Genomic DNA, 26,874 nt, shown 5'->3' on the forward strand with positions numbered 1-26,874 from the left:
GTTCTTGTTCGTGGTCGGTATTTCGCACATTGCTGTTGTACAGGGGCTTGGGGTGTGTGCTAAATCTCTCCTTGACACTATTATCAACAGTCAGTGAAGGTTACTAGAAGAAAATACTTAAGCGAGCAAAATAATTACAGAAAAACTTTTGTATTAAAAACATCATTCCCTCCGAGCACAATGTATAGATTACAATCTATAAATTTATGGCAGCTAATTAGGTAGACTAAGCGGTGTGTGAAGTGTTTAGAGCAGAGATAGTTGGGTCACATATGTGTTTTGCTACAGGATCACATCGGCAAGTTTCGTATGTGACAGTGTATGAAAATGGCTTTAAAACAGCATCAATATATAGAGCACATCCAAAATAACATCTGTATCCAGCACACATCCAAAATAACATATTGAGGAGGAAAATTCTTACTGATAAGGAGTATATTGCTGGCTCCATGCTCTCTAACTCACGATCAAGTGGCGAGAATGACTGGTACATCGGGCAGCCCTTATCCCACAATACTGGTGGCTTCAAAACATAACCACATCCACCATTGGCTTCAAACATGGCAGCATTCAACTGTAAAGGGAGATCTGAAAGAGAAAATAGTGTCCAAACCATGGGTCTTCATGAAAACATCAATTATAGCAATCATTACCATGGCTGTTACTGAAATTCCACTGATCCTGCAGTTATTGCCACCTCTTTTCTTCCTCAATAGTATGGCTTACCAAACGTGAATGTGCTGGAGAGGTTACATAGAGGAGGATCATCATGTGTCTGCTCACTTCTCAGTTTCCAGGTCTTTGCGTAATCCTCCTGAGTGTTCTTATCCCTCCATCATACCTAAATTTTGAGCCCAATTGAGCAAAGTGTTTACAACAAAATTCTGGAAGCAAAATTTTGTTGCAACGTGACAAAGTGGGCAGAGCAGGTGTGGGACACAGGGAGTGACAACCCCCGCTTGTCAAAATTAATGATGAGCGGCAGCACTGTTGCTATACCACAAAACTCACTTCAGTCTCCTTAGGCGCATGCCACTTTTTAGACACGCCAGATTCATTCCGAGATGTGTGCCTCTGAGTCAGGAGCATGTGACTCCTTCACGTGCCTTCATTAAGATCGCTGTAAAAACTGCCGCTCTTGATGAATCGGGGCCTGTAGAAACCTGATGACAGTGCAGGATGTTTTTGTAAGCATGCACAATATAGACCCCAAATTAGTCTCTATTATTATTGCAGATTAGTAAAATTGGTGAACTATCTGCTATGGATAAACTGAAACAAATAAATGCAGCCCTCCGGAAATTTGGATGACATACTGGTAACTAGTGATGAGCGCAAGTGTTCCTTACTATAGTTTGCCTAGGGTATGCACAGAGTATCGCGGATGCACAGAGTATCGCGGGTGCTCGAGTGTGCACAGAGTATCGCGGGTGCTCGGGTGTGCACAGAGTATCGCGGGTGCTCGGGTGTGCACAGAGTATCGCGGGTGCTCGGGTATGCACAGAGTATCGCGGGTGCTCGGGTATGCACAGAGTATCGCGGGTGCTCGGGTATGCACAGAGTATCGCGGGTGCTCGGGTATGCACAGAGTATCGCGGGTGCTCGGGTATGCACAGAGTATCGCCGGTGCTCGGATATGCACAGAGTATCGCCGGTGCTCGGGTGAGCACAGAGTATCGCCGGTGCTCGGGTATGCACACAGTATCTCGGGTATGCACAGAGTATCGCGGGTGCTTGGGTATGCACAGAGTATCGCGGGTGCTTGGGTGTGCACACAGTATCTCGGGTATGCACAGAGTATCGCGGGTGCTTGGGTATGCACAGAGTATCGCGGGTGCTCGGGTATGCACAGAGTATCGCGGGTGCTCGGGTTTGCACAGAGTGTCGCCGGTGCTCGGGTATGCACAGAGTATCGCCGGTGCTCGGGTATGCACAGAGTATCGCCGGTGCTCGGATATGCACAGAGTATCGCCGGTGCTCGGGTATGCACAGAGTGTCGCGGGTGCTCGGGTATGCACAGAGTATTGTGGGTGCTCGGGTATGCACAGAGTATCGCGTGTGCTCGGGTATGCACAGAGTATCGCCGGTGCTCGGGTATGCACAGAGTATCGTGGGTGCTTGGGTATGCACAGAGTATCGCTGGTGCTCGGGTGTTCACACAGTATCTCGGGTATGCAGAGAGTATCGCGGGTGCTTGGGTATGCACAGAGTATCGTGGGTGCTTGGGTATGCACAGAGTATCGCGGGTGCTCGGGTGTTCACACAGTATCTCGGGTATGCAGAGAGTATCGCGGGTGCTTGGGTATGCACAGAGTATCGCCGGTGCTCGGTTATGCACAGAGTATCGCGGGTGCTCGGGTATGCACAGAGTATCACGGGTGCTCGGGTATGCACAGAGTATCGCGGGTGCTCGGGTGTTCACACAGTATCTCGGGTATGCAGAGAGTATCGCGGGTGCTTGGGTATGCACAGAGTATCGCGGGTGCTCGGGTATGCACAGAGTATCGCGGGTGCTCGGGTATGCACAGAGTATCGCGGGTGCTCGGGTATGCACAGAGTGTCGCGGGTGCTCGGGTATGCACAGAGTATTACGGGTGCTCGGGTATGCACAGAGTATCGCGGGTGCTCGGGTGTTCACACAGTATCTCGGGTATGCAGAGAGTATCGCGGGTGCTTGGGTATGCACAGAGTATCGCGGGTGCTTGGGTATGCACAGAGTATCGCCGGTGCTCGGTTATGCACAGAGTATCGCGGGTGCTCAGGTGTGCACAGAGTATCGCCGGTGCTCGGGTATGCACAGAGTATCGCGGGTGCTCAGGTGTGCACAGAGTATCGCCGGTGCTCGGGTATGCACAGAGTATTGCGGGTGATCGGGTGTGCACAGAGTACCGCGGGTGCTTGAGTGACATGTTTGTGTCCCTGCGGCAGCATGTTTCTCGACTGTTAGGCAGCCACAAAACAGGTTGGAATTGCCCGTATTTGTCTTGTATTTTGTCGTTGTCTAAAAGCCGCAAAATATGCGGCTGCGGGGACTCGAACATGTCACTTGAGCACCCGCGATAGTCATTGCATACCCCAGCTCCCTAGGCAAACTCGAGCAATGAGCATTTGCGTCATCATTATTGGTAACACTCTTCATAGACTTTAATGTGCAGTTTTCCAGCTGAAAAACATACAGTTGATCCATGCTATATACTGTAAAACACATGCATATTTTATACACCCATGTGAATTGACTCATATATTAACATTGCCTCAATTTTATGCATAGAAAAATGTGTGTGGAAGACACAAAGAGGACCTGTCATCTTGTCTTGTGTCCTCTAGACAGGTCTACTGTGGTAAATAAATGTATTTCCTATAATGTCCCAATTCTGGAGCCTCCCTATGTTCTCCCTGTTGTCCTCGGTTATTCCTCCTAGAAATGTGAGTAAATCGGGTGTTACTATTTGGGGTTGTTCCTACATACTCTGACACCATCCAATCAGACATTGTAGGGGCGCACCCCTGTGACAAACAAACAACTGGATGTTACTGGGTTTCTTTATCAATTTCCATGAGGAGCAACAGAAGAACAGCTCAAAATTGTTATTTCATGGCAAATATATTAATTTCTAAAATAAGCAGGTAACTTCATGTACAGCCCCAATGGGTGACTATTCACGGAGCTGTGGAAATCAGACACATAAACCCCGACTACTGGAGTTAAGGGCACCGCAGGGCACAGTCCTATGCTGATTGTATGCTGGTTTAAAACTAAATTGGGCCATTTTCTGCATGTATGCCGTCTACTACCGCTGGTCTAAGCACGAACCATTCAACAATGGCTGCAATCTGCCAAGTGCATGTGGTCACAGGATAACCATAATATTTAGTTCCTATAAGAACGAGTTTTATAATCTCCGCGCTGGATCTGTCTAGTTTAGTTGTGCGAGATGAGGCCAAATGTAGGTCATGCCTAGTTTGTAAAGCTCTTGGATGAAGGTGTCATATTGCAGATATCCAGCGCTTATGTTTTGTTAACAATTGTACGGATAAGTAACAGGTTTTTTCTATCAATTAACACCTTTTTTTGTGTTAAAGGCCTCTGGGCGATTCAGAATCAGTCTCTGAAATATGATCTCACAAGATTATGCTGAGCATTTATATAAAGCTGCTGTACAGGACGGACACATAAGCACACCAACCAGCAAATATCTGCACCAAAAATATAGCAGAGCCAAGTATATATGTATACATCATACAGAGCACCCGCCACCACTACATGCCATATATACAACATACAGAGTCTCTACCACCACTACATGCCATATGTACATGGATACATCCCACAGAGAACCCGCCACCACTACATCCCATATATACAACATACAGAGTCTCTACCACCACTACATGCCATATGTACATGGATACATCCCACAGAGAACCCGCCACCACTACATCCCATATATACAACATACAGAGTCTCTACCACCACTACATGCCATATGTACATGGATACATCCCACAGAGAACCCGCCACCACTACATCCCATATATACAACATACAGAGTCTCTACCACCACTACATGCCATATGTACATGGATACATCCCACAGAGAACCCGCCACCACTACATGCCATATATGCAACATACAGAGTCTCTACCACCACTACATGCCATATGTACATGGATACATCCCACAGAGAACCCGCCACCACTACATGCCATATATGCAACATACAGAGTCTCTACCACCACTACATGCCATATGTACATGGATACATCCCACAGAGAACCCGCCACCACTACATCCCATATATACAACATACAGAGTCTCTACCACCACTACATGCCATATGTACATGGATACATCCCACAGAGAACCCGCCACCACTACATGCCATACACTGTGTTCCAAATTATTATGCACAAAGAGTTTAGGAGTGATAAGGTTAGAATTTTTTTGTTTGTCATTTAAACTCATTGATGGTGATTAGGGTTGAGCGAAATGGATCGGACAAATTAAAAAATCGCCGACTTTCGGCAAAGTCGGGTTTCATGAAACCCGACCCGATCCTAGTGTGGGATCGGCCATGAGGTCGGCTATCTGCGCGCAAAAGTCGCATTTCGTATGACGCTTTCAGCGCCATTTTTCAGCCAATGAAGGAGGACGCAGAGTGTGGGCAGCGTGATGACATAGGTCTCTGTCCCCACCATCTTAGAGAAGGGCATGACAGTGATTGGCTTTCTTTCTGCGGCGTCATAGGGGCTATAAAGGGGCGTGCACGCCGACCGCCATCTTACTTCTGCCGATCTTAGCATAGGGAGAGGTTGCTGCAGCTTCATCAGAAGAAGGGATATAGTTAGGGAGGGAAGATTAACCCCCAAACCGCTGTTGCTGTAGTGATTTCCACTGTCCAACACCACCTTTTTTTTGCAGGGACAGTGGAGGCTATATCTGTGTGCATCAGCTCTGTAGGTTATAAGGCTCCCTGATAGCTGCATTGCTGTTTGCACGCTGCTGTGCAAACCAACTGCTTTTTTAAAAGCAAAAATCCTGTTGCTCCTTTCTGCCCAGTTATCTTGTTTATTTGTCCACACTTTTTTGTGCAGCAGTCCTTTTTATTGCTCCCATACTTGTCCTGAGACCATTGTAGGGAGATTGAAACTGTACTACAGTCCTTGTATTTTTTCATATATCTTCCAGCCACTTTCTGCCACTTAGATTGCGTTGTTATATACACTGGGCCTGAGTTTTGGTTCAGTCTCCCCAAAAAAAGTGAGATTCAAATTCTCACAAAGTGGATATACTTCAGTCCTGTTAGTTTGTCGTATGTCAGCCAGCCACTTTCTGCCACTTACATTGTGTTGTTTTATGTACAGGGCCTGAGTTTTGGTTCAGTCTCCCACAAAAAAAAAGGGAGATTTAAATTCTCAACAAGTTTATATACACCTTCTACCTTGTTTTACAGTACCATATAACGGTTGTTATTTTGGTTAGATTTCCCAGAAAATGAGGAAGTCTGGTGGAAGAGCCCGTGGGCAGTGGTTGCCAGTTGGTACTGATGGTGGCGGTGGTGCATCTGGTGGTAGTGGCAAAAGCACAATAGCACCTAAGGCTGGAGGTGTTGAGCCAATTCCTCCATTTGCAGCTGCTGAATGTCCACCATAGGCCATTTTTATACCTCCCTAAATGGGCTGACTCCCCCCACAGGGCCGTGATCACCACCTGGCGCAAGCACCCGTGCGAGTGCCGTTTGCCTGGACAGGTGGGTGGGCCCACTCTTGGGCGACGGCACTGGCACAGGGTCCCTCATAGTACAATGAAGTGTCTGACGGTGGTGGTGCACAACCAACGTCAGACACACCGTCCTAATATGAGGGGCCCTGTGCCAGTACCGCCGCCCACGAGAGAGTGTTCCCCCCCAGCTCGAACAGTGCTCTACCACTTGCAATACTTACCTCTCCTTGCTCCACCACTGTGTAGTCTGTGCTGTTAAATCCTTCAATGGCACTGCCAATACAAAATTTGTTGAAATTATAGATGATAGTTAAAATATACAGGGGTCCTGGCCTCCATTTAGACCAGTTAATACTTTGCGCCTACTACCACTGTCTGCTACTCAGCAGAGGAGCCCACCCCTGTACCTAGCTATGCCACCTGTTTATTTATGAACAATTTTTTGGCAGACATTTAGCCCACTTTATTATTTGGGCCTACTAACTGTGTCTGCCACTCATTACAGTTTTCCTCCACTGAACAAAGCAATGCCGCCTGTTTAGTCCTGTTACCACATTTGAACTGCATTTAGCCTATTTTATTATTTGGGCCTACTAACTGTGTCTGCCACTCATTACAGTTTTCCTCCACTGAACAAAGCAATGCCGCCTGTTTAGTCCTGTTACCACATTTGAACTGCATTTAGCCTACTTTATTATTTGGGCCTACTAACTGTGTTTCCTCCTCATCCTGCCCATTGCCCAGCCACGGCTAGATGAGTCTGCTGGTACATTGACCCAGACCACTACATTCCCCTTGCACTCTACACAGCCAGAATCTGACCCTGCTGAAAGTCAGGTTCCCCTTCCCGCATACTATACCACCTTACAGGGTGACAAAGAAGAAGGTGCAGATGAAAGTGCAGGTTCCTTCATCAGGTGGGGGGCATACTCGTTGGCGATGTCACTGGCACAGGGCCCCTCATAGTACGCAAAAGTGTTTCTGCCAGTGGGAGGCGCCACCCGCCGTCAAACACACCGCCGTACTATGAGGGGCCCTGTGCCAGTGACGTCGCCAACGAGTATGCCCCCCACCTGATGAAGGAACCTGCACTTTCATCTGCACCTTCCTACGAATGAGTGGGCCCCCCCTGCTTGCTCAGGATCACAGCACTTGCACAGTTGAAATACTTACCTCTCCCTGCTCCACCGCCGTGACGTATTCCGCGTTTCCTGGGCCCACGAAAATCTTGAGCCAGCCCTACCCCCCCACAACTTTAGCCAAATGACCCCCAGTTTTCAATGCCTAACTATTATTATAAAGTAAATTAAGATTGACAAGCTTAAGTAATAAGAATTGAAGCATTGAATATTGTAGCATTGCCACTATCCCATGGCTTACAAGGGGCAGGGAGAATGTGGACTCCTACTTTTTGGAGGTGGAGCAACAAGATGAAATTCTGTCTTTGAGCACAAAAACTTTAGAACATAAACTGTTCAATTTAGCAGAAAGAGAGGTCAATTTATTTTGGACAAATAAATCGTTACAATCTTATGCAGACCATGGCCGAGTTCCACGAGGTCTTAGAGTCTATAAAGATATGTCCCAATTTAAAGATAATGAGAATTTTGTAAAAGAGTGGGAGAAAATTTTATTAAAATGCTCCCAAGACCTCCTACAACTAGTTTTACGTCAGAACATCAGTAATTATGAAACAGTGAAAATGGACTTAATAAAAACAAAAGAAGAAATCAAGACATGGCTTACGGAATCCCAAAGGTCTTCTATGGACAAAAAATTAGACAACAAATTAGTTATACTTCAATCAGAGATAAAACAAAGGAAACGTGACAAGTTCATCAGAGACAAACTGGATTTTGATAATGGACAAGTTTTTTCCTGGAACAAAAATAAATCTAATGTTCATGGTTTCCGTAGGTTTCCCAGATCTAGGAATAATAGAAATAGGAATCTTAGAAAAACCAGGGGAGATTATTTAACCACTGACTCAGATTCAAGTATTAATGACGATTTTTCTTTACCATCACCTTCAACTAGTTTACCCCTGAATGAGTCTTCATCATTGGAGTCCATCCCTTTAGAAGAAAGACGCGGCGGGGTAGTAGGAGATCTAGATTTGGAAAATCGACGCAAAAGGAAGCAGGTGTCATGGAAACAATCTGCTCCACAGCCACAACGTCGACCTCAGTAATAAATTTGTCTTCACGCACCCTGCATGATGACCATATAGCAGTATTATCTAAAGGTCTAAGTTATTGTTTACCAGCATCTTTCGATATAGTTGATTTCAAAATTGATTTATTTAAAGCTACGAGAAAAATGCACTTGTCTAAATTCTTTTCTTCTACAGGGAATGACAATACACGATCTCCAGATGTTGTGCGGTGTTCTGTTGGCCCTTTGGGCTTCATGGTTGATCCTGTTATGGATGTGGAAGCACAGAATGATGCTTTACTGTTACTTAGTCTCACGGACTCAGATATATCTAATGCAATTTCAGTTAGACCATCTATTGGTCCGTTTTTAGGTGGAATAAAATCAACCTTTATGCCGCCGATTACATCGGGCAATGTCATTGATATTTTTGAGAAACAAGTAACAAAGGATATTGAAGCCTTAATTTATCGCCAGTTACCAGCTAATCTCTCTGAGTCAGAGAAACGTGCTTTGTATGATATAAAGGGTTGGCGTGATGTCGTAGTTCGACCTGCGGACAAGGGGGGCAATTTGGTTTTGCTGTCAAAGGATTATTACATACAGGAAGCTTTAAGACAATTGTGTAATTCAGAGACCTATTTGCGGTTAAAATCCGATCCTACGTCTAGGTATAAGAATGAGTTACGGTCCTTATTAAGACCAGCAGTAGAAAAAGGAATTATGTCTGCAAAGCAAGCAGAAAAATTGTTTCCAGCATTCCCACGTAAACCAGTGTGGTACCATGTACCAAAAGTCCATAAATAATTGACAGCCCCCCCAGGTCGTCCTATAGTGTCAGGGGTAGGGGCACTAACAGAACCCTTGTCACGTTACCTAGATTGGTTATTACATCCCCTCCTCTTGGATATTCCATCATATATACGAGATACTAAGCATTTTTTAAAAACATTAAAAGGCTTTGACTGGCAGGAAGGTTGCTCTTTCACATCCATTGATGTAGAAAGCCTCTACACTCGCATTCCACAACAATGCGGAGTGGAGGCTGTTAAAGAGATACTTTCTTTTACTTCCACGGATCAGAATACAATAGATTTCGTTTGTAGTGGCCTTAAATTCGTTCTTACTCATAATGCTTTTCAATTCGACTCTGAGTGGTTTCTTCAAACCGAAGGTACTGCAATGGGTACGCCCGTTGCATGTACCTTCGCAAATTTATATCTAGCTGTCTTTGAAAAAAGATATGTATACACAGTGGAAAATCCATTTTTGAAATACATTAGACTTTACGTTAGATTTGTGGACGATATTTTGATCGTCTGGGATGGTGATCAAACAGAATTCCAGTCATTTGTGGCGTACTTGGATGCCACAAATGATATGAACATGAAATTTACCTCCGTATTTGGAGGCAATAGCATCGAGTTTCTAGATGTTAAAGTATGGGTCAATGAAACAGGCATCCAAACGGAAATTTTTCGTAAGCCGTCAGCCACCAATTCCTTGTTACACTATCAGAGTGCACATCCCTATTACACTAAGAGATCACTCCCTTACAGCCAATTCCTTAGAGTGAAGAGGATTAATAGTTGTAAGGAGGGTTTCGCACGGCAGTCACGAGAACTGCATGACAGATTCAGAAACAGAGGCTATCCCTCCTCAATTCTAACAGAAGCATTGGCTAGGGTTAATAGTGATCATACTCTTGATAAAATGGAGAACAACACAGGTAATCCAGTAGGACCCACTAGTTATGATGATAACAACAAGAGATTTGTCTTTAGTTTTCAGTATGGTCCAATGGACAGCCAGATTAGAACGGCCATACGCAGGAATTGGCATATTTTAGAGGGTGATCCAGCATTAAAAGATCGTATTAGGGAAGGTCCATTATTTGCCTGCCGCCGTGGACAGAATTTAAAGGATATCTTAGTACATAACAGAATAAAATCTCAAAACGATAATTGGTTAACCAAAGGACTCCCAACGGGTAACATTAAGTGCAGACAATGCAATTTTTGTACGTATCACATCACAGGTAAAACCCTTCAGATTGGTTCCGTTATTACCACAGTCAGAGATTTTATCTCCTGTAGAACGAAGTTTGTGGTGTACGTTTTGCTTTGTCCGTGTGGACTATTTTATATAGGTAAAACTATCCGTCCCTTATTTGTCAGGGTTAGAGAACACTTTAGGTCCATTAGCACGGGAAAAGGAGTCCCAAAACTGATAAACCACATTCGTACAGTTCATGAGGGGGACGCTACAGTTTTACGGTTTGCAGGTATAGAAAAAGTCAATCTACCTGAACAGGGAGGGGACCATCATAGATTGCTGTTAAAACGAGAAGGGAGGTGGATCATGAAGGTAAATGCTACAGGACCTTTGGGGTTAAACGAACGTATTGATATGTCTGTTTTCCTGTAATCTTTTTTGGTGTTGTATATGCGTACGTGTTGTATATTCTTTTCTTTATATTGTTGCTCCATGTGTTTAGCTTGTTTTTATCGTACTTTATATCGTATTTTATATTAGTAGGAGCATTCAAATGGTAATGTGGTCAGGTGGGTGAACACTCCCATAGCGGATGTTACTGAATAAAATAGATTACTCACCTGTGGTTACCATCGGACCCGTAGAAGCGCAGGAGCGCGAAACGGCCGTCGTCCTCTTCCACAATTTCTCCCTGCAATGCTCCGCTATTTTATTGTAATGCCACTTGAATAAAAGGATTTTGCACGGACGGTGAGTGCTCCTTTTTCTTCTTTCTTATCTTAAGTAATAAGAATTGATGTTTTTGGCATTAAAATGGGCACTGTAGGTGTTTTCCTGTCCTCCACTCACTGCTGACTTTGATTCCCCATTGACTTGCATTGGGTTTCGTGTCTCAGTCGGCCCCTGACTTTTCGCAATAATCGGCCGATTTCACCCGACCCGACTTTTGACAAAGTCGGGTTTCGCGAAACCCGACTCGATCCGAAAAAAGTAAAAGTCGCTCAACTCTAATGGTGATGTGTGTCAGGGCTCTTTATATCACTGAAAGCAATTGCAGATACCTGTGCAAATTAGTTTGGCAGGTATGTCCAAATAAAGGCAAGACTACTTAAGAAGGCTGTTCCACATTATTAAGCAGCCTACATTTTTTGCCAAAATGGGAAAGAAAAAGGATGTGTCGGCTGCTGAGAAGCAACAAATTGTGGAGTATTTAGGTCAAGGCATGACTACAATCAACATTGCCAAGACACTTCATCGTGATCATCGCACAATCAAGAAGTATGTAGCTGATTCCCAGCACACACGTGTGCGTGCTGATAAAGAAAAATTGAGGACTCTTTCCAACAGGCAATTGCGTAAGGTTAAAAGAGCAGCTGCAAAAATGCCTTGTCATAGCAGCAGACAAGTTTTTGAAGCTGCTGGTGCCTCCAACGTCCCCAGAACAACAAGATGCAGGGTCCTTCAGAGGTTTGCAGCTGTGCGTAAGCCATCCTGTCGACCACCTCTATCCATTGCACACAAGCAGAAACGGCTCCAGTGGGCCAAATGATACATGAAGACTGACTTCCAAACTGTTTTGTTCACCGATGAGTGCCGTGCAACGCTCGATGGTCCAGATGGATGGAGTGGAGGATGGCTGGTTGATGGACACCCCATGAAAACACGGCTAAGGCGCCAACAAGGAGGAGGTGGGGTAATGTTTTGGGCTGGAATCATGGGGAGAGAGATTGTCGGCCCCTTTATGATCCCTGAAGGGGTAAAGATGAACTCCATAATCTATGTGGAGTTTCTAAAACAACACTTCCTGCCATGGTTCAAGAGGAAGAACCATGCTTTCCACAGCAAGATCATTTTCATGCATGATAATGCACCGTCTCATGCTGCAAAAAACACATCTGCATCTCTGGCTGCTATGGGCATAAAAGAGGACAAACTTATGGTGTGGCCACCATCTTCCCCTGGCCTCAACCCCATTGAGAACCTCTGGAGCATCATCAAAAGGAGTGTCTATGATGGCAGGAGGCAGTTGACATCTAAGCAACAGCTCTGGGAGGGTATTCTGTCCACATGCAAAACAATTGAAGCAGAAACCATCCAAAAACTGACAAATTCAATGGACGAGAGAGTTCAGAAGCTTCTTTCGAACAAGGGGTCCTATGTGCAAATGTAACATCACCTAGAATAAAGTTTTCACTTGAAAACTGTTTGATTTCATTTTGTAATAAGCTGATAATGCTTATAACATCACAATTGACCATTTTTTTGTTCAAAATAAAAAAAAAGGTTGAAAACTTTGCTGTGCATAATAATTTGGAACATGCATTTTGAGTGTTTATTTTTTGTAAAAAAAGATACTGTTTTCATAGGCAGTTTGTTCCAAAACATTGCAATTATACTAGAACTAGATGGTGGCCCGATTCTAACGCATCGGGTATTCTAGAATATGCATGTACACGTAGTATATTGCACAGTCCACGTACAGCACAGAGCCACGTAGTATATTGCCAGTGACGCAGTATATTGCCCGGCGACGTAGTATATTGCCCAGCCATGTAGTATATTGCTCAGCCATGTAGTATATTGCCCAGCCACGTAGTATATTGCCCAGCGACGTAGTATATTGCCCAGCCACGTAGTATATTGCCCAGTGAAGTAGTATATTGCCCAGCCACGTAGTATATTGCCCAGTGACGTAGTATATTGCCCAGCCATGTAGTATATTACCCAGTGAAGTAGTATATTGCCCAGCCATGTAGTATATTGCCCAGCCACGTAGTATATTGCCCAGTGACGTAGCATACAGCACAGAGCCACGCAGTATATTGCACAGCGATGTAGCATACAGCACAGAGCCATGCAGTATATTGCACAGCGATGTAGTATACAGCACAGAGCCACGTAGTATATTGCCTAGCCACGTATGTCACAGGTTAAAAAATAAAAAATAAACATACTCACCTTCCGATCCGAGGGCCCCTTGTAGTTCTAACATACTCACCATACTTGTAGTTCTGTCGCCTGTGCGAGGTACAGGCGGCAGCTTCCGGTCCCAGCCTGCTCGCGCAGGCGCGCAGGGCCTCTGATGACGTCGCGGTCACATGACCGCGACATCATGGCAGGTCCTTCTGCCAGACCATCCGTGCCAACAGAACGTGGTGGTTGCATCGCGAGGAGCGGGAAAGGCGGCGTAGGTGAGTATATAATCATTTTTTATTTTTTTAAATTATTTTTAACATTAGATGTTTTTACTATTGGCGCTGCATAGGCTGCGTCAATAGTAAAAAACTTGGTCACACAGGGTTAATAGCAGCTGTAACAGAGTGCGTTACCCGCGGCATAACGCGGTCCGTTACCGCCGGCATTAACCCTGTGTGAGCGGAGGGGTGTATGCGGGCACCGGGCAGTGAGTGCAGGGAGTAAGGAGCGGCCATTTTCTTCCGGACTGTGCGCGTCGCTGATTGGTCGCGGCAGCCATGACAGGCAGCTGGCGAGACCAATCAGCGAACGAATAACCGTGACAGACAGAAAGGCGGAAGTGACCCTTAGACAATTATATAGTAGATAGTAGATGACTGGAAAATAACAATAACTGCAATTCAGATAGGTAATTTAGAGAAAATATGAGGAAATATTATTTGCATAATAATTTGGAACACAGTGTATATACAACATACAGAGTCTCTACCACCACTACATGCCATATGTACATGGATACATCCCACAGAGAACCCGCCACCACTACATGCCATATATACAGCTCTGGCAAAAATTAAGAGACCACTGCAAAATGTTCAGTTTGTCTGATTTTTCTCTTATAGGTATATTTTTGAGTAAAATGTAGTTTGTTCTTTTATTCTATAAACTTCTGACAACATGTCTCCAAATTTCCAAGCAATACATTTTGGAGTTTTTTTTCTGAAAAGGAGAAATGGTCAAACATTTTTTCTTTCAAAACAGTGCTTTCAGACCTCAAATAATGCAAAGAAAACAAGTTCATAATCATTTAGAAACAACAACACTAACTCAGGAAGAGTTCAGAAATCAATATTTTGTGGAATAACCATGATTTTTAATCACAGCTTTCATGCGTCTTGGCATGCTTTCCACCAGTCTTTCACACTGCATCTGGCAAAAAATGTAAGCAGTTCTTCTTTGCTTGATGGCTTGTGACTATCCATCATCCTCTTGATTACATTCCAGAGGTTTTCAATGGGGTTCAGGTCTGGAGATTGGGCTGCCCATGACAGGGTTTTGATGTGGTGGACTCTTAATTTTTGCCAGAGCTGTATATGGATACATCATACAGAGACCCTGCCACCACTACATGTCATATGTACATGAATACATCATACAATGACAACACCACAACTACATGTCATACCGACATGGATACATCAAACAATAACACCGCCACCACTACATGCGATTTGTATATGGATGCATCATACAATGACACCGCCATCACTATATGCCATATGTACATGGATGCATCCAGGGCCGGCTCCAGGTTTTCGTGGGCCCCAGGCAAAAGAGTCTCAGTGGGCCCCTTTAACACATACCACAATTCATGATGCAGATACGGCAGAATAATATAGGTGTAGTACAATGTCAAAGATTTCACTTACTTCTACATTACATGAGTGATATCTATAGCTAAAAAAACGGACAGCATAGTCCTCCATACAGTATTATGGGCACCACATAGTGCTCCATACAGAATAATAAGCCCCATATATTGCTTCATACAGAATAATGGACCCCATATAATGCTCCATACAAAATAATGTGCCCTATATAATGCTCCATACAGTATGATGAGTCACATACTGTATATTGCTCCATACGGTATAATGAGCCACATATATTGCTCCATACAGTATATAATGGGCTCAGTACAATATAATGGACCCCATATAATGCTCCATACAGAATAATGGACCCCTTATATTGTTCCATACGGTATAATGAGCCTGATATAGTGCTCCATACAGAATAATGGGCCCCATATTTTGCTCCATACAGAATAATGAGCACCATATAATGTTCCATACAGTATAATGGACCCCATATATTGCTCCATACATAATGAGCCCCATATAAGGCTACATACATAATGGGTCCCATATACTGCTCCTTACAGTATATGATGGGCCCTATATATTGCTCCATACATAATGAGCTCCATATATTGCTCCTTACATAATTAGCCCCATATATTGCTCTAGTATATGACCGGCCCCATATAAAGCTACAGTATAAGATGGGCCCTATATAGTGCTCCATATATAATGGGCCCCATATAATTTTCCTTACAGTATATGATGAGCCTCATATAATGCTCCATACAGAATGGGCTCCATATATGATGGGCCTCATATGATGCTCAAGTATATGATGGGCCCCATATGATGTTCCAGTAAATGATGGCCCCATATGATGCTCCAGTAAATGATGGCCCCATATGATGCTCCATATATAATGCTTCATGTATGATGGGCCCCATATGATGTTCCAGTAAATGATGGGCCCCATATGATGCTCCAGTATATGATGGCCCCATATGATGCTCCAGTATATGATGGGCCCCATATGATGCTCCAGTATATGATGGGCCCCATATGATGCTCCAGTATATGATGGCCCCATATGATGCTCCAGTATATTATGGGCCCCATATGATGCTCTAGTATATGATGGCCCCGTATGATGCTCCAGTATGTGATGGGTCCCATATGATGCTCCCCATCTGATGCTCTAGTCTAGTATATGATGGGCCCCATATGATTCTCCAGTATATAATGGCCACCATATGATGCTCTAGTATATGATGGCCACCATATGATGCTCTAGTATATGATGGCCCCATATGATGCTCCAGTATATGATGGCCCCATATGAAGCTCCAGTATATGATGGGCCTGATATGATGCTCCACTATAAAATGGGCCCTATATGATGCTCCAGTATATGATGGCCCCATATGATGCTCCATATATAATGGGCCCCATATGATTCTTCATGTATGATGGGCCCCATATGATGTTCCAGTATATGATGGGCCCCATATGATGCTCCAGTATATGATGGGCCCCATATGATGCTCCAGTATATTATGGGCCCCATATGATGCTCTAGTATATGATGGCCCCGTATGATGCTCCAGTATGTGATGGGTCCCATATGATGCTCCCCATCTGATGCTCTAGTCTAGTATATGATGGGCCCCATATGATTCTCCAGTATATAATGGCCACCATATGATGCTCTAGTATATGATGGCCACCATATGATGCTCTAGTATATGATGGCCCCATATGATGCTCCAGTATATGATGGCCCCATATGAAGCTCCAGTATATGATGGGCCTGATATGATGCTCCACTATAAAATGGGCCCTATATGATGCTCCAGTATATGATGGCCCCATATGATGCTCCATATATAATGGGCCCCATATGATTCTTCATGTATGATGGGCCCCATATGATGTTCCAGTATATGATGGGCCCCATATGATGCTCCAGTATATGATGGGCCCCATATGATGCTCCAGTATATGATGGGCCCCATATGATGCTCCATCATATGGGGCCCATTATATATGGGGCATCATATGGGGCCATCATATACTGGAGCATCATATACGGCCCATTTTATACTGGAGCATCATGTGGGGCCCATCATATACTGGAGCATCATATGGGGCCATCATATACTGGAGCATAATATAGGGCCCTTATACTGGATCATCATATGGGGCCCATCATATACTGGAGCATCATATGGAGCCCATCATATACTGGAGCATCATATGGGGCCCATCATATACTGGAGCATCATATGGGGCCCATCATATACTGGAGCATCATATGGGGCCCATTATATACTGGAGCATCATATGGAGCCCATCATATACTGGAGCATCATATGGGGCCCATCATATACTGGAGCATCATATGGGGCCCATTATATACTGGAGCATCATATGGAGCCCATCATATACTGGAGCATCATATGGGGCCCATCATATACTGGAGCATCATATGGGGCCCATCATATACTGGAGCATCATATGGGGCCCATCATATACTGGAGCATCATATGGAGCCCATCATATACTGGAGCATCATATGGAGCCCATCATATACTGGAGCATCATATGGAGCCCATCATATACTGGAGCATCATATGGGGCCCATCATATACTGGAGCATCATATGGGGCCCATTATATACTGGAGCATCATATGGAGCCCATCATATACTGGAGCATCATATGGGGCCCATCATATACTGGAGCATCATATGGAGCCCATCATATACTGGAGCATCATATGGGGCCCATTATATACTGGAGCATCATATGGAGCCCATCATATACTGGAGCGTCAAATGGGGCCCATCATATACTGGAGCATCATATGATGTTCCAGTATATAATGGCCTTATATGATGCTCTAGTAAATGATGGGCCCCATATGATGATCCAGTGTTTTATGGGCCCCATATGATGCTTCAAACATAAAAAAAAAAGAAAGTGAAATACTCAACTCTCCTCGCTGGCTCCTGCTCTTCTCCTGACTCCTCAGCGCCGGCGTCTTCTGGCTCTCTGTAGTGACTGTTTAGGCAGAGGGAGCACAGATGTGACGTCATCGCGCCCTCTGACCTGAAATGTCAGAGTCAGCAGACGTGGAAGATGCCGCAGCGCAGGAATGGCGAGAGGTAAGAATCGCAAGTACTGGGGCCCTGTGCTAGCACTGGGCTCCCATAGGGAGCCTGTGTCCTCAACGACGAGTGGGTCTTCCCCACCACCTGCTTAGGGCCCTGGAACTTGCCCGGGTGCTGACGCCGGCCCTGGATACATCATACAATGACACCGTCACCACTACATGCCAGAGGAGCAGCTTTTACCCTAATTCACTGCCTTGTTAACCCTTATGGTGTGGATTAGAAGCCCTCATGAGCAGTGTTCTCTATACCAGTCTAACACACGTTTAGTCATGCTTATTGCACTTGTTTTTTTACCTTATGGTAAAATAATAGTACAAGACTAGATTAACTAATTAGATAATAACTGGAATCCACAATAACAAGTGATGATTTAACAGCCCAGAAACAAAAGGTCACAGTTAATTAATATTCTTAGAAAAGTGGATGTCAAAAGTTTCCTTTAAAATAAAATAAATCCAGATATTACAGACCCCCCCCCCCTTTGCCAGTGCTAGCTCTCCACTGCTGCTCAGGTATCTGTATTTTGGGTGCAGCGGTGATGTCATGTCGACTGTGTACATCACCGTCTCAGGCAATCGCTTAGCTTAGCGACTTCTGCCGTCTACCTTGGCAAAACAGATGAGGTCACTGAGTGGCCATAGTAGTGATGCGAGCTGTCAGTGACCACTCCAGGCGGTCACATAGCTTAGTGGCTTCTGCCGTCTACCTTGACAGAAGGGATGAACTCACTGAGTGGCCATAGTAGTGATGCGAGCTGTCAGTGACCACTGCAGGCAATCACTGAGCTTAGCGGCTTCTGCCGTCTACCTTGGCAGGACGGATGGGCTCACTGAGTGGCCATAGTAGTGATGCGAGCTGTCAGTGACCACTGCAGGCAATCACTGAGCTTAGCAGCTTCTGCCGTCTACCTTGGCAGGACGGATGGGCTCACTGAGTGGCCATAGTAGTGATGGGAGCTGTCAGTGACCACTGCAGGCAATCACTGAGCTTAGCGGCTTCTGCCGTCTACCTTGGCAGGACGGATGGGCTCACTGAGTGGCCATAGTAGTGATGCGAGCTGTCAGTGACCACTGCAGGCAATCACTGAGCTTAGCAGCTTCTGCCGTCTACCTTGGCAGGACGGATGGGCTCACTGAGTGGCCATAGTAGTGATGGGAGCTGTCGATGTGACGTCAATGTTGCAGCCAATCCCGAAACACTGGAGCAGCAGTGGGGAGCGGCATTGGAGTGGGGGAGGGCGACTACTATCTGGCTTTGTTATTTTGTGTTACAAATATTGTCTGGGGTCCATTTTACTAAAAATTGGAAAGTGCTGCCTCCATTACTTTTATGCACTGGATAGATGATCACTGTTACATTGGCGTGATTGAATAGGAAGCGTATATAATACTACAGTTTACAGAACTGTGCTGGGCAGCTCCACAACTGAGCATTTCCTCTGCTGCGACACCGGGAACAGCTAATCGGCGGGTGCGTCATGATGTTGCACTCCCACCAGTCAGATATTGATGACCATTCTTAAGGATAGGCCATCAATGTAAAAATCCCGGACAATCCCTTGAAGTATAAGTCGCTAGCAATATGCATTGTTCTTTATAAATAATAAAACCGCAAATCATCTAAGTGTGATGTACATTTAATTCACTGGAAAATACCAGAAGGTAATACAAATGAATGAGATAATGTGTATAGATCAGGCTATGAGACAGACACTTGTTGAGTTCAAGAAGAGCAAAACTTACGTTAAAAAGAAAAGCCCTGTGGAACCATATCAGACTATTAAAACAAGCAGTGAGAACAGTTCTCGTTCACAGAGAATTCCAAGAATGAGGATCAAAGCTCAACTGCACTATTCGCACAGATGACGGTCCAGATGTGAACATATACAGGGGTTAGCCCTATACCAGAGGCACAGATCACGTGCCGTGAATGCATAAATAATATGAAAAAAAAAGCATGGGAAAAAGAGTAATTCTACCTCAGATTGAGAATTTGACATCACTAAGCCACTTGGAAGCAGGCCACAAAAAACAAACATGAGAACTTCTCATTTATAAGGTTTAACGGAGCTATTTAATATAAATGCACCTAGTAAACTACACCTTACCTAAAGTCACATCACAATTAGTCACTAAAATTCCCATAAAAGAGATTAAAAGTGAAAAATCTGCTAGGTTACAGAAACTGCTATGTATATAGTATATCACATAACGTATAAGAGCTGTCGATGGATATAACAATGCAGCATTTTACTGGAAGTCCTTTGTAGGAATAGAGAATGGTGAGAACAATGTTTGACGAGATCGGCAATTCCTGGATGTTTCCCAGCTAATTTCTTATATCTAATGCCAAAAAGCGAGCCAATATCTCTAGACGAAGGTAAAGATGATCTAATACTGAGCAGTGTGCAAATCTACTAGCAAGGCGTTACTATAGAGCAGGCAGTGTTATTAGATACCAAGGAAAGCAAAAAGCATAAAATATAGAGTAATAGAGAGTAATGAAGCAGGGCGCGGAAATACGTGAACACACTTCATGTAGACAGGTTCTTGTCTCTGCATTTCACCTTGACAAAAGAGGGATATAACTATTGAGCAAGCTGTCATCGGGTCATTATTTTAGCCAACTGTGCTGAGATACACACACTATAAGACCCTGTACCCCTGATGAAGCCAGAGTAAAGGGGAAACATGTAGTCATGGTGGAGTTATGTAATACGTGGTGGCTGAATCTGGCACAAGAAAGGTGATGTGTAGTGAAGACACATCATCAATGCAACTATTGCAGCAATACGAGAGCTGGGGAGTAGGGCTCCCAATTAGACAGAAATATTGGAAATTTAGCAAATTACAAAAATTTCACTAGTCACCAGTTATATTTTAATACGTTAAGTTAGTGTTGGGTAGAGCACATCATTCATTTTGCATACCTAATAAAAGTGTAGATCACATCATTCATTTTGCATAACTAATAAAAGCGTAATAAAAGTGATGCTTTAATAATGACACTTGATATTGTGGAAGAATGGTAAAATTTTTCTGTCCATTTGGACAATTGTAGATGCACTGTATGATATCATATAACTAAAGTTAATATTCACGTCAACTCCACTTTGCTGCTCCCAAAAGAATGAGCACCCGTGTACCACCACCTACGACTACCTATATATTTGCCAAAACAAAGAAAGTCAAAACCGCACCCTTTTATATAGAGATTGTAGGTCTCAGGGACACAAGGGCGCACGTCCAAAACCAGGGAGCCCATCCCGGACAGTACTGGCACTGTCTCTTTGTTTTTTGTGGTACCTATATTTGCATCCTCAGGAATAATGTACATATACTTATAGATGCATGAACATGATGGCTTACTTACCATCGGTTTGATAGTTAAGGGCAACCAATTGTATTCCATGAAGCCAGAAAATGAGTGGATGAGGATTGGAGGAGTCGATGCGTGTAGCAGCTGGATATGTTCTTAGTAACTGGTAGGAAGTGTGCTGAATCAGCTTCTGGGAATACCGTCTGCACAGACGCTTGGCAGCATTTTCATTCAGTGACGAGATGTGATAGCACCTTGGGGTCCGAATTATGGCACTCAACGAAGTGGTTGGGTTGAATGGAGGTGAACATGGCTCCTCCCAGCTCTGCCGTGACTCGCTTGTGCCTGCAGAGAATAGATGTGGTTAATAACATACTCACCTTATCCATACAAATATACAATAACATGTATATCATTGAGGAAGATAATAAAACTCCATATTTTGTATCATAGAATGCAGCAAAAGTCCAATTAATAAGGCAGAACACATACATTACCTTTTCCAGATGTTTTGACTTGTGTCGTTGGTTCCCCGGGGCTTGTTCTACCAGGATTGTTGCCAAAAATGGACTTCCTGCCTCTTCTGTCCTTTCCTCTGCCAGAGCCACATGGGTTTAATGTTGAAAGGCCTGTTCCCATAAAATGAAGACTAATGAACCAAACAAGCAGACCAAGAGGGCACGACATTTTCCGTGGCCTTTGTAGAGTACGTTTTATGGAACTGAACCAGCTTGTCCTGCTCTACACTACATCACTAATCTCCCATCCATATCTTCTATGCAGTTTGTATCTTCAGCAGTCCAAGACAAATAGATGCTTTTCAACAGACTACTGTGAGTAGAAGGGTCATGGCAAGATGACTCAAGCATGGAAGTCCAGATTAATAAACACATATGGGCATGTGCAAAAAAAAAATCACTATGTATCATAGTAAAACCAAGAGAATTGTCTCAAAATGGTGAAGTGTGTACACATCGCACTGAAACATCATGTACAGTATCTATAGATAAAAAATATTTTGAATTGATTTATAATTTTAGTTTTCAATATCCTCTTTTTTATTACATTATACTACCGATTTTATATTTTTCATTAATGTCGAATCATAAATATTGAACTTAATCAAAAGCCAAGAGAAAAGATTCATGTCCACAGCTCACTATAAAACTAATTCATTTGAGGGGTTGTCCAGGACTATTTTATTGTTATTATTTTTTTACAATGGGCCTAAACAGTAACCAATAGGTAGTTGCTGACCAAGACAACTGACTGTCTGTTCTACCAGGCGCCAGCTCAGAGTGGTCACAGAACGATCCTGCTGGCGATTCAGCTGCTCCATGTTAACAGAGCAGCTCTTCTTCCAGGTTATTCTGTCGACAGGGTGCGACTGCTGACGTTATGCTGACTGACAGCAGAAGTACTTGGTTGGAATCCAGCTTTTCCCAACACAGACGTACAAGTAAGTGAATGATATAGCTGAAAGGAGGTTTTGGAAGATGAAAGCAATCTAAAACCTAATTACAAATAGTAGTGATTTTTGTTGCATGAAATAATTGTATTAATATATTATTTTGGTAGTTAACATATTAGTGCAATGGATGTGGCATCTACCAATTCTCACAATTTTACCCTCTAATTGCAGCTTTAGAGTCATTCATAGTGAACCCCAAATATTTGATTTAATATTTATCTAACACAAAATAATTCTGTATCTTATTTTTGTAGGTTTATTCACTTCCTGTTCCTCCAGGAAATGTATATTTCCACAGCCAACTAGGTGTTACCATACCCTTGTCAATGGGACACACCATACTGAATTGTTATTCTTATGTGTCAATGTATTCATTTCCTGATGAAATAAGGCATGATGAAGTTTTGTAAGAATTTTACTTAATTAATTAAGTCTTTAACAATACCTTTCTCTTGGGACAACTCAAGTCTTATGGTGTCCAGTACCACGTATACACTGATGACTCTCACTGGCCCAGATGTCACCTCTCTGCTGTCCAGAATCCCAAAGTGTCTATAAACCATGTCCTCTTTTTTCTTATCATGCTTTCCTAAACTCAATGTTGATCAAACCATCTTTCCCCCGTCTCACTCAACCAGACCTATCTATCACAATAAACGACATCATGCTTTCCCTTGAACAACACATCCAAGGCTTTACCACCTCCTGCCTCAACCAACTCACAAAATATTTTCATAATTGTCCTTTCCTCAATACAAGAATCAACTAATTTGTCAGATACGCCCTCATCATCTCCGGCCCACACTATTGCAATCTGAAATAACCTCATCTGTGGCCTCCCAACCAACACTCACACCTGTCCAGTCAATCCTCAACTCTGCTGCCCACTTAATCCTCCTCTCCGCTCACTACTCCTCCACCCTCCAGCTCTGTAAATCCCTTCACTGGTTTCTAATTTTCCAGTGATTCCAGGTTAAATTTCTAACACTGACCCACTAGGCTGTCCATAATCTGTCTCCCCTACACATCTCTACAACTAATCTCCTGATACCTCCCTACACTTAATCTTGGGTCCTCACAAGACTACCTACTCTCCTCCACTCTTGTACGTTCCTCATCCAACCATCTAAAAGTTCTTATATGAACATTCCCCATTGTCTGGATTTCAGTGTGTGAACATATTCAATGGTCTCCCACAAATAAAACTTTGAAACGCATCCTGAAGGCCTATAACCCCGCTGTCACCTCATTAACCATTGGAGCTGTTGCAACTCCCCAATCAACTGCTTCCTTACTCATTACCTGCAGATTGTAAGCCCGCGAGTGCAGGGTCCCCACCTTGGTACCAGTCCATCACAGTTTGTTTACTATCTCACATATATATAACCCTCTTCTCATGTACAGCGCCCTGGAATTGTGCTTTAAAAATAAATAATAATCTCTCTATACAAACAGTACTTGTATTTGAATATCTCCTAGGTCTGTTTTCATGGATATTAACCTTATTGTTCTTTGCTAGTATATTTTATTAAAGTTTTTTTTACCTAGAAGTGGCAATAAAACATTCTCATACCTAAAAAAAGTGAATCTAATCTAAACTAATTGTCCAGCGTTAAAAACACTTCAAAAGAAGATGTTCCGAACAAGTATTTATTGAATTGGCCTAGAGCTGGACAAACTACACTCTGCGTTCAGCATTGGAAATATTGCCAAGGATTGATTAAGACGGATTATTGAACTTACCAGGAAATTTCACAGCTTGGCAATAGATGATAAGGTCTGATAGTTCTGGGGCGATTTGTCTACTTTCTTTCTTGTTTTGAGGGAGATAAAACTCTTCATCCAGTTCCATGTCGTAGACCTGTACAAAACAATAAATATACCTAAGCTTTATGTCAAGATGAAAATCCTTATTGGAGTCCACTGGAGCTTATCGATAGCTACAAATGTTCTATACAGATGTGAGAATATATTGATACAATATACCGAGCTCCAATATTTGTGATTCACCTCTTGGGACCCATTTAGTCCAAGAAGAAACAACTACCTTTCCTTTGTTGCCAACAATGCTGCCATCGGTCTTCTTGATTCTCTTAGGAGCTTCCTCAATGTATTCAAACTGCAGGTTATCCCTGCAAGCCTTTGTCTCAGGACGATCATCGAGTATATTATCTGAAAGTAATCAATATGTTGGTGAGAAGGGCAACGCCGACATTATCGAACCATGGATACACTGCTGTTAGACGCTGCCTGGCTTCTGTGCTCAGCCTTACAGGATTTATACCGAGGAACACGCGTAAGAATCAAGCATTAGCAAAAATGTTTAATAACGCTCTTATATTATTACATTTAGGGGATTGACTGACATAAAATCAGACATGTCTGATGTTTTCACAAGCAAGCTGTAGAGATATAGCAATCAGCAAACCGCTGGTGCAGTACATGGTTAATGCAGTGAGCCTTGCAATATTTGCAGAGTGCAGCCATTTTAATATATTAGCAAACCCTCTATGCAAACAGAGTGGGCACGCCAACTTATCACCAAAAGTGCTAAATTGGTTAGATCAGGAAGTACCATTTGTATAGTTTGCTAGGGAATAACTGCCTGCCATCAAGTAAAGGTTGCCATTTAAATGCATAGTCTGTCTGGTATGTAAATAGTTCTTCAAACAATCCCCTTAATCTCTTAGAACATCCATCTCCATGTTAAATTGAAGTCTATAACCTAGAATTATATTATAAACAACACGCATTTAGTTTATTAGCTTCATTTAGGGTTCGTATAATATGGCCGAGCACTCTCTGATGTTTTATTGGATAGCACTCGACCCAATGTTATTCTATGAGGCAGTGCAGATCTGCGATTATTTTGTCATGCCGATTCGGAATGAGAAAATAATCGCATAATCAGATCACACTCACCCATTCAAGTCTATAGACGGATGTCATCTGAGTGCAGTCTGATGTATGGGCACAGAGACAATGGAGAAGATGGAGAAATTAACCTCTCCGTCTTCTTCACAGTTTGAGAGTTAGAACCGATTATTGGATGCACTTGATGCATGCCGCGATTGTTTTTTCTATTCCGAATCGGCATGAGAAAATAATTGCAGATCTGCACTACCTCAGAGTTTGAGCCCAGTGTCATTAGCATAATCGGCCCGACTCTCTTGCATGAGAGAGTATATGTGTGTGTGCGCAAGCCTTCTATTGCCGGCTGCAAACTCTGCCCTATTGAATGAGCAGGAGCTTTGAACCACTGCATGATTTTACTTTCTCCATTGTAGATGGTGACCGGGAAGAAATAAAACAACTTGACTAGTACAGAGTTAGAAGCTATTATTGTGTCTGCAGATCAAGATTGCTAGTTAATATACTGTAGTCATGTGATTCCAGCAGCCTCTGCACTGATTCAGGCAGGGTGTATGAGTGTACTAACAGGAAGAAGAGCAATAGTAAATGTAATGTGACCAAGCAGGCTGGTTAAACTAGTAACCATGATCAACATGGACTATTTGATACAAAATAGTATAATGTTTTTATTTTTAACTTTAATAGATCAGATTGTTGTTCATTTAAAAAAAATGCAGTTTGATGGTTTTATAAAGTTTACATGGAAACATGGACACAATCGCCTAAGAATATGATCAAAATCTCTATCCACAAATTAGGTGCAGTGGGTAATAATGACATAATGAAGATACATGCATAACTGAAATAAAGAAATTAATAGAATATCTAGAAAATAACACACCAATTGCACCAGGGTACATAGCATACATGTTATTAAAGATTATACCTAGGTATAGCATGCAGTAGTAGTAGCCAAACTGTGCAAATCAAACACCACAAAATGCAATATGGAGAAAAAGAATGATGATCACAGACACTGTGAGCACATATGGACAAAGCTTTCCATAACCGAGCACTTGGTTAATTAACACGAGAGGAGTTCTAAATCCATGCAGTCAGAACATCCAT

The 26,874-nt window shown here is 43.2% G+C and overlaps 1 protein-coding gene across 3 annotated transcripts in view; it reads right to left on the reverse strand.

The window, feature by feature from the left end:
• PLCE1 (phospholipase C epsilon 1) overlaps positions 1 to 26,874 on the reverse strand; it is a 328,150-nt gene that overhangs the window by 37,826 nt on the left and 263,450 nt on the right. For all 3 annotated transcript variants that reach the window (XM_077258972.1, XM_077258973.1, XM_077258971.1), the window contains 5 exons: positions 24,941 to 25,065; positions 24,637 to 24,754; positions 21,920 to 22,051; positions 21,477 to 21,767; positions 425 to 588 (listed from right to left, as the gene is read on the reverse strand). In XM_077258972.1, the coding sequence (XP_077115087.1) occupies positions 425 to 588; positions 21,477 to 21,767; positions 21,920 to 22,051; positions 24,637 to 24,754; positions 24,941 to 25,065 (830 nt within the window). The remainder of the gene's footprint in view (positions 1 to 424; positions 589 to 21,476; positions 21,768 to 21,919; positions 22,052 to 24,636; positions 24,755 to 24,940; positions 25,066 to 26,874) is intronic.

This window comes from Ranitomeya variabilis, chromosome 4 (assembly GCF_051348905.1).
Source record: "Ranitomeya variabilis isolate aRanVar5 chromosome 4, aRanVar5.hap1, whole genome shotgun sequence".
Lineage (NCBI taxonomy): Eukaryota > Metazoa > Chordata > Amphibia > Anura > Dendrobatidae > Ranitomeya > Ranitomeya variabilis.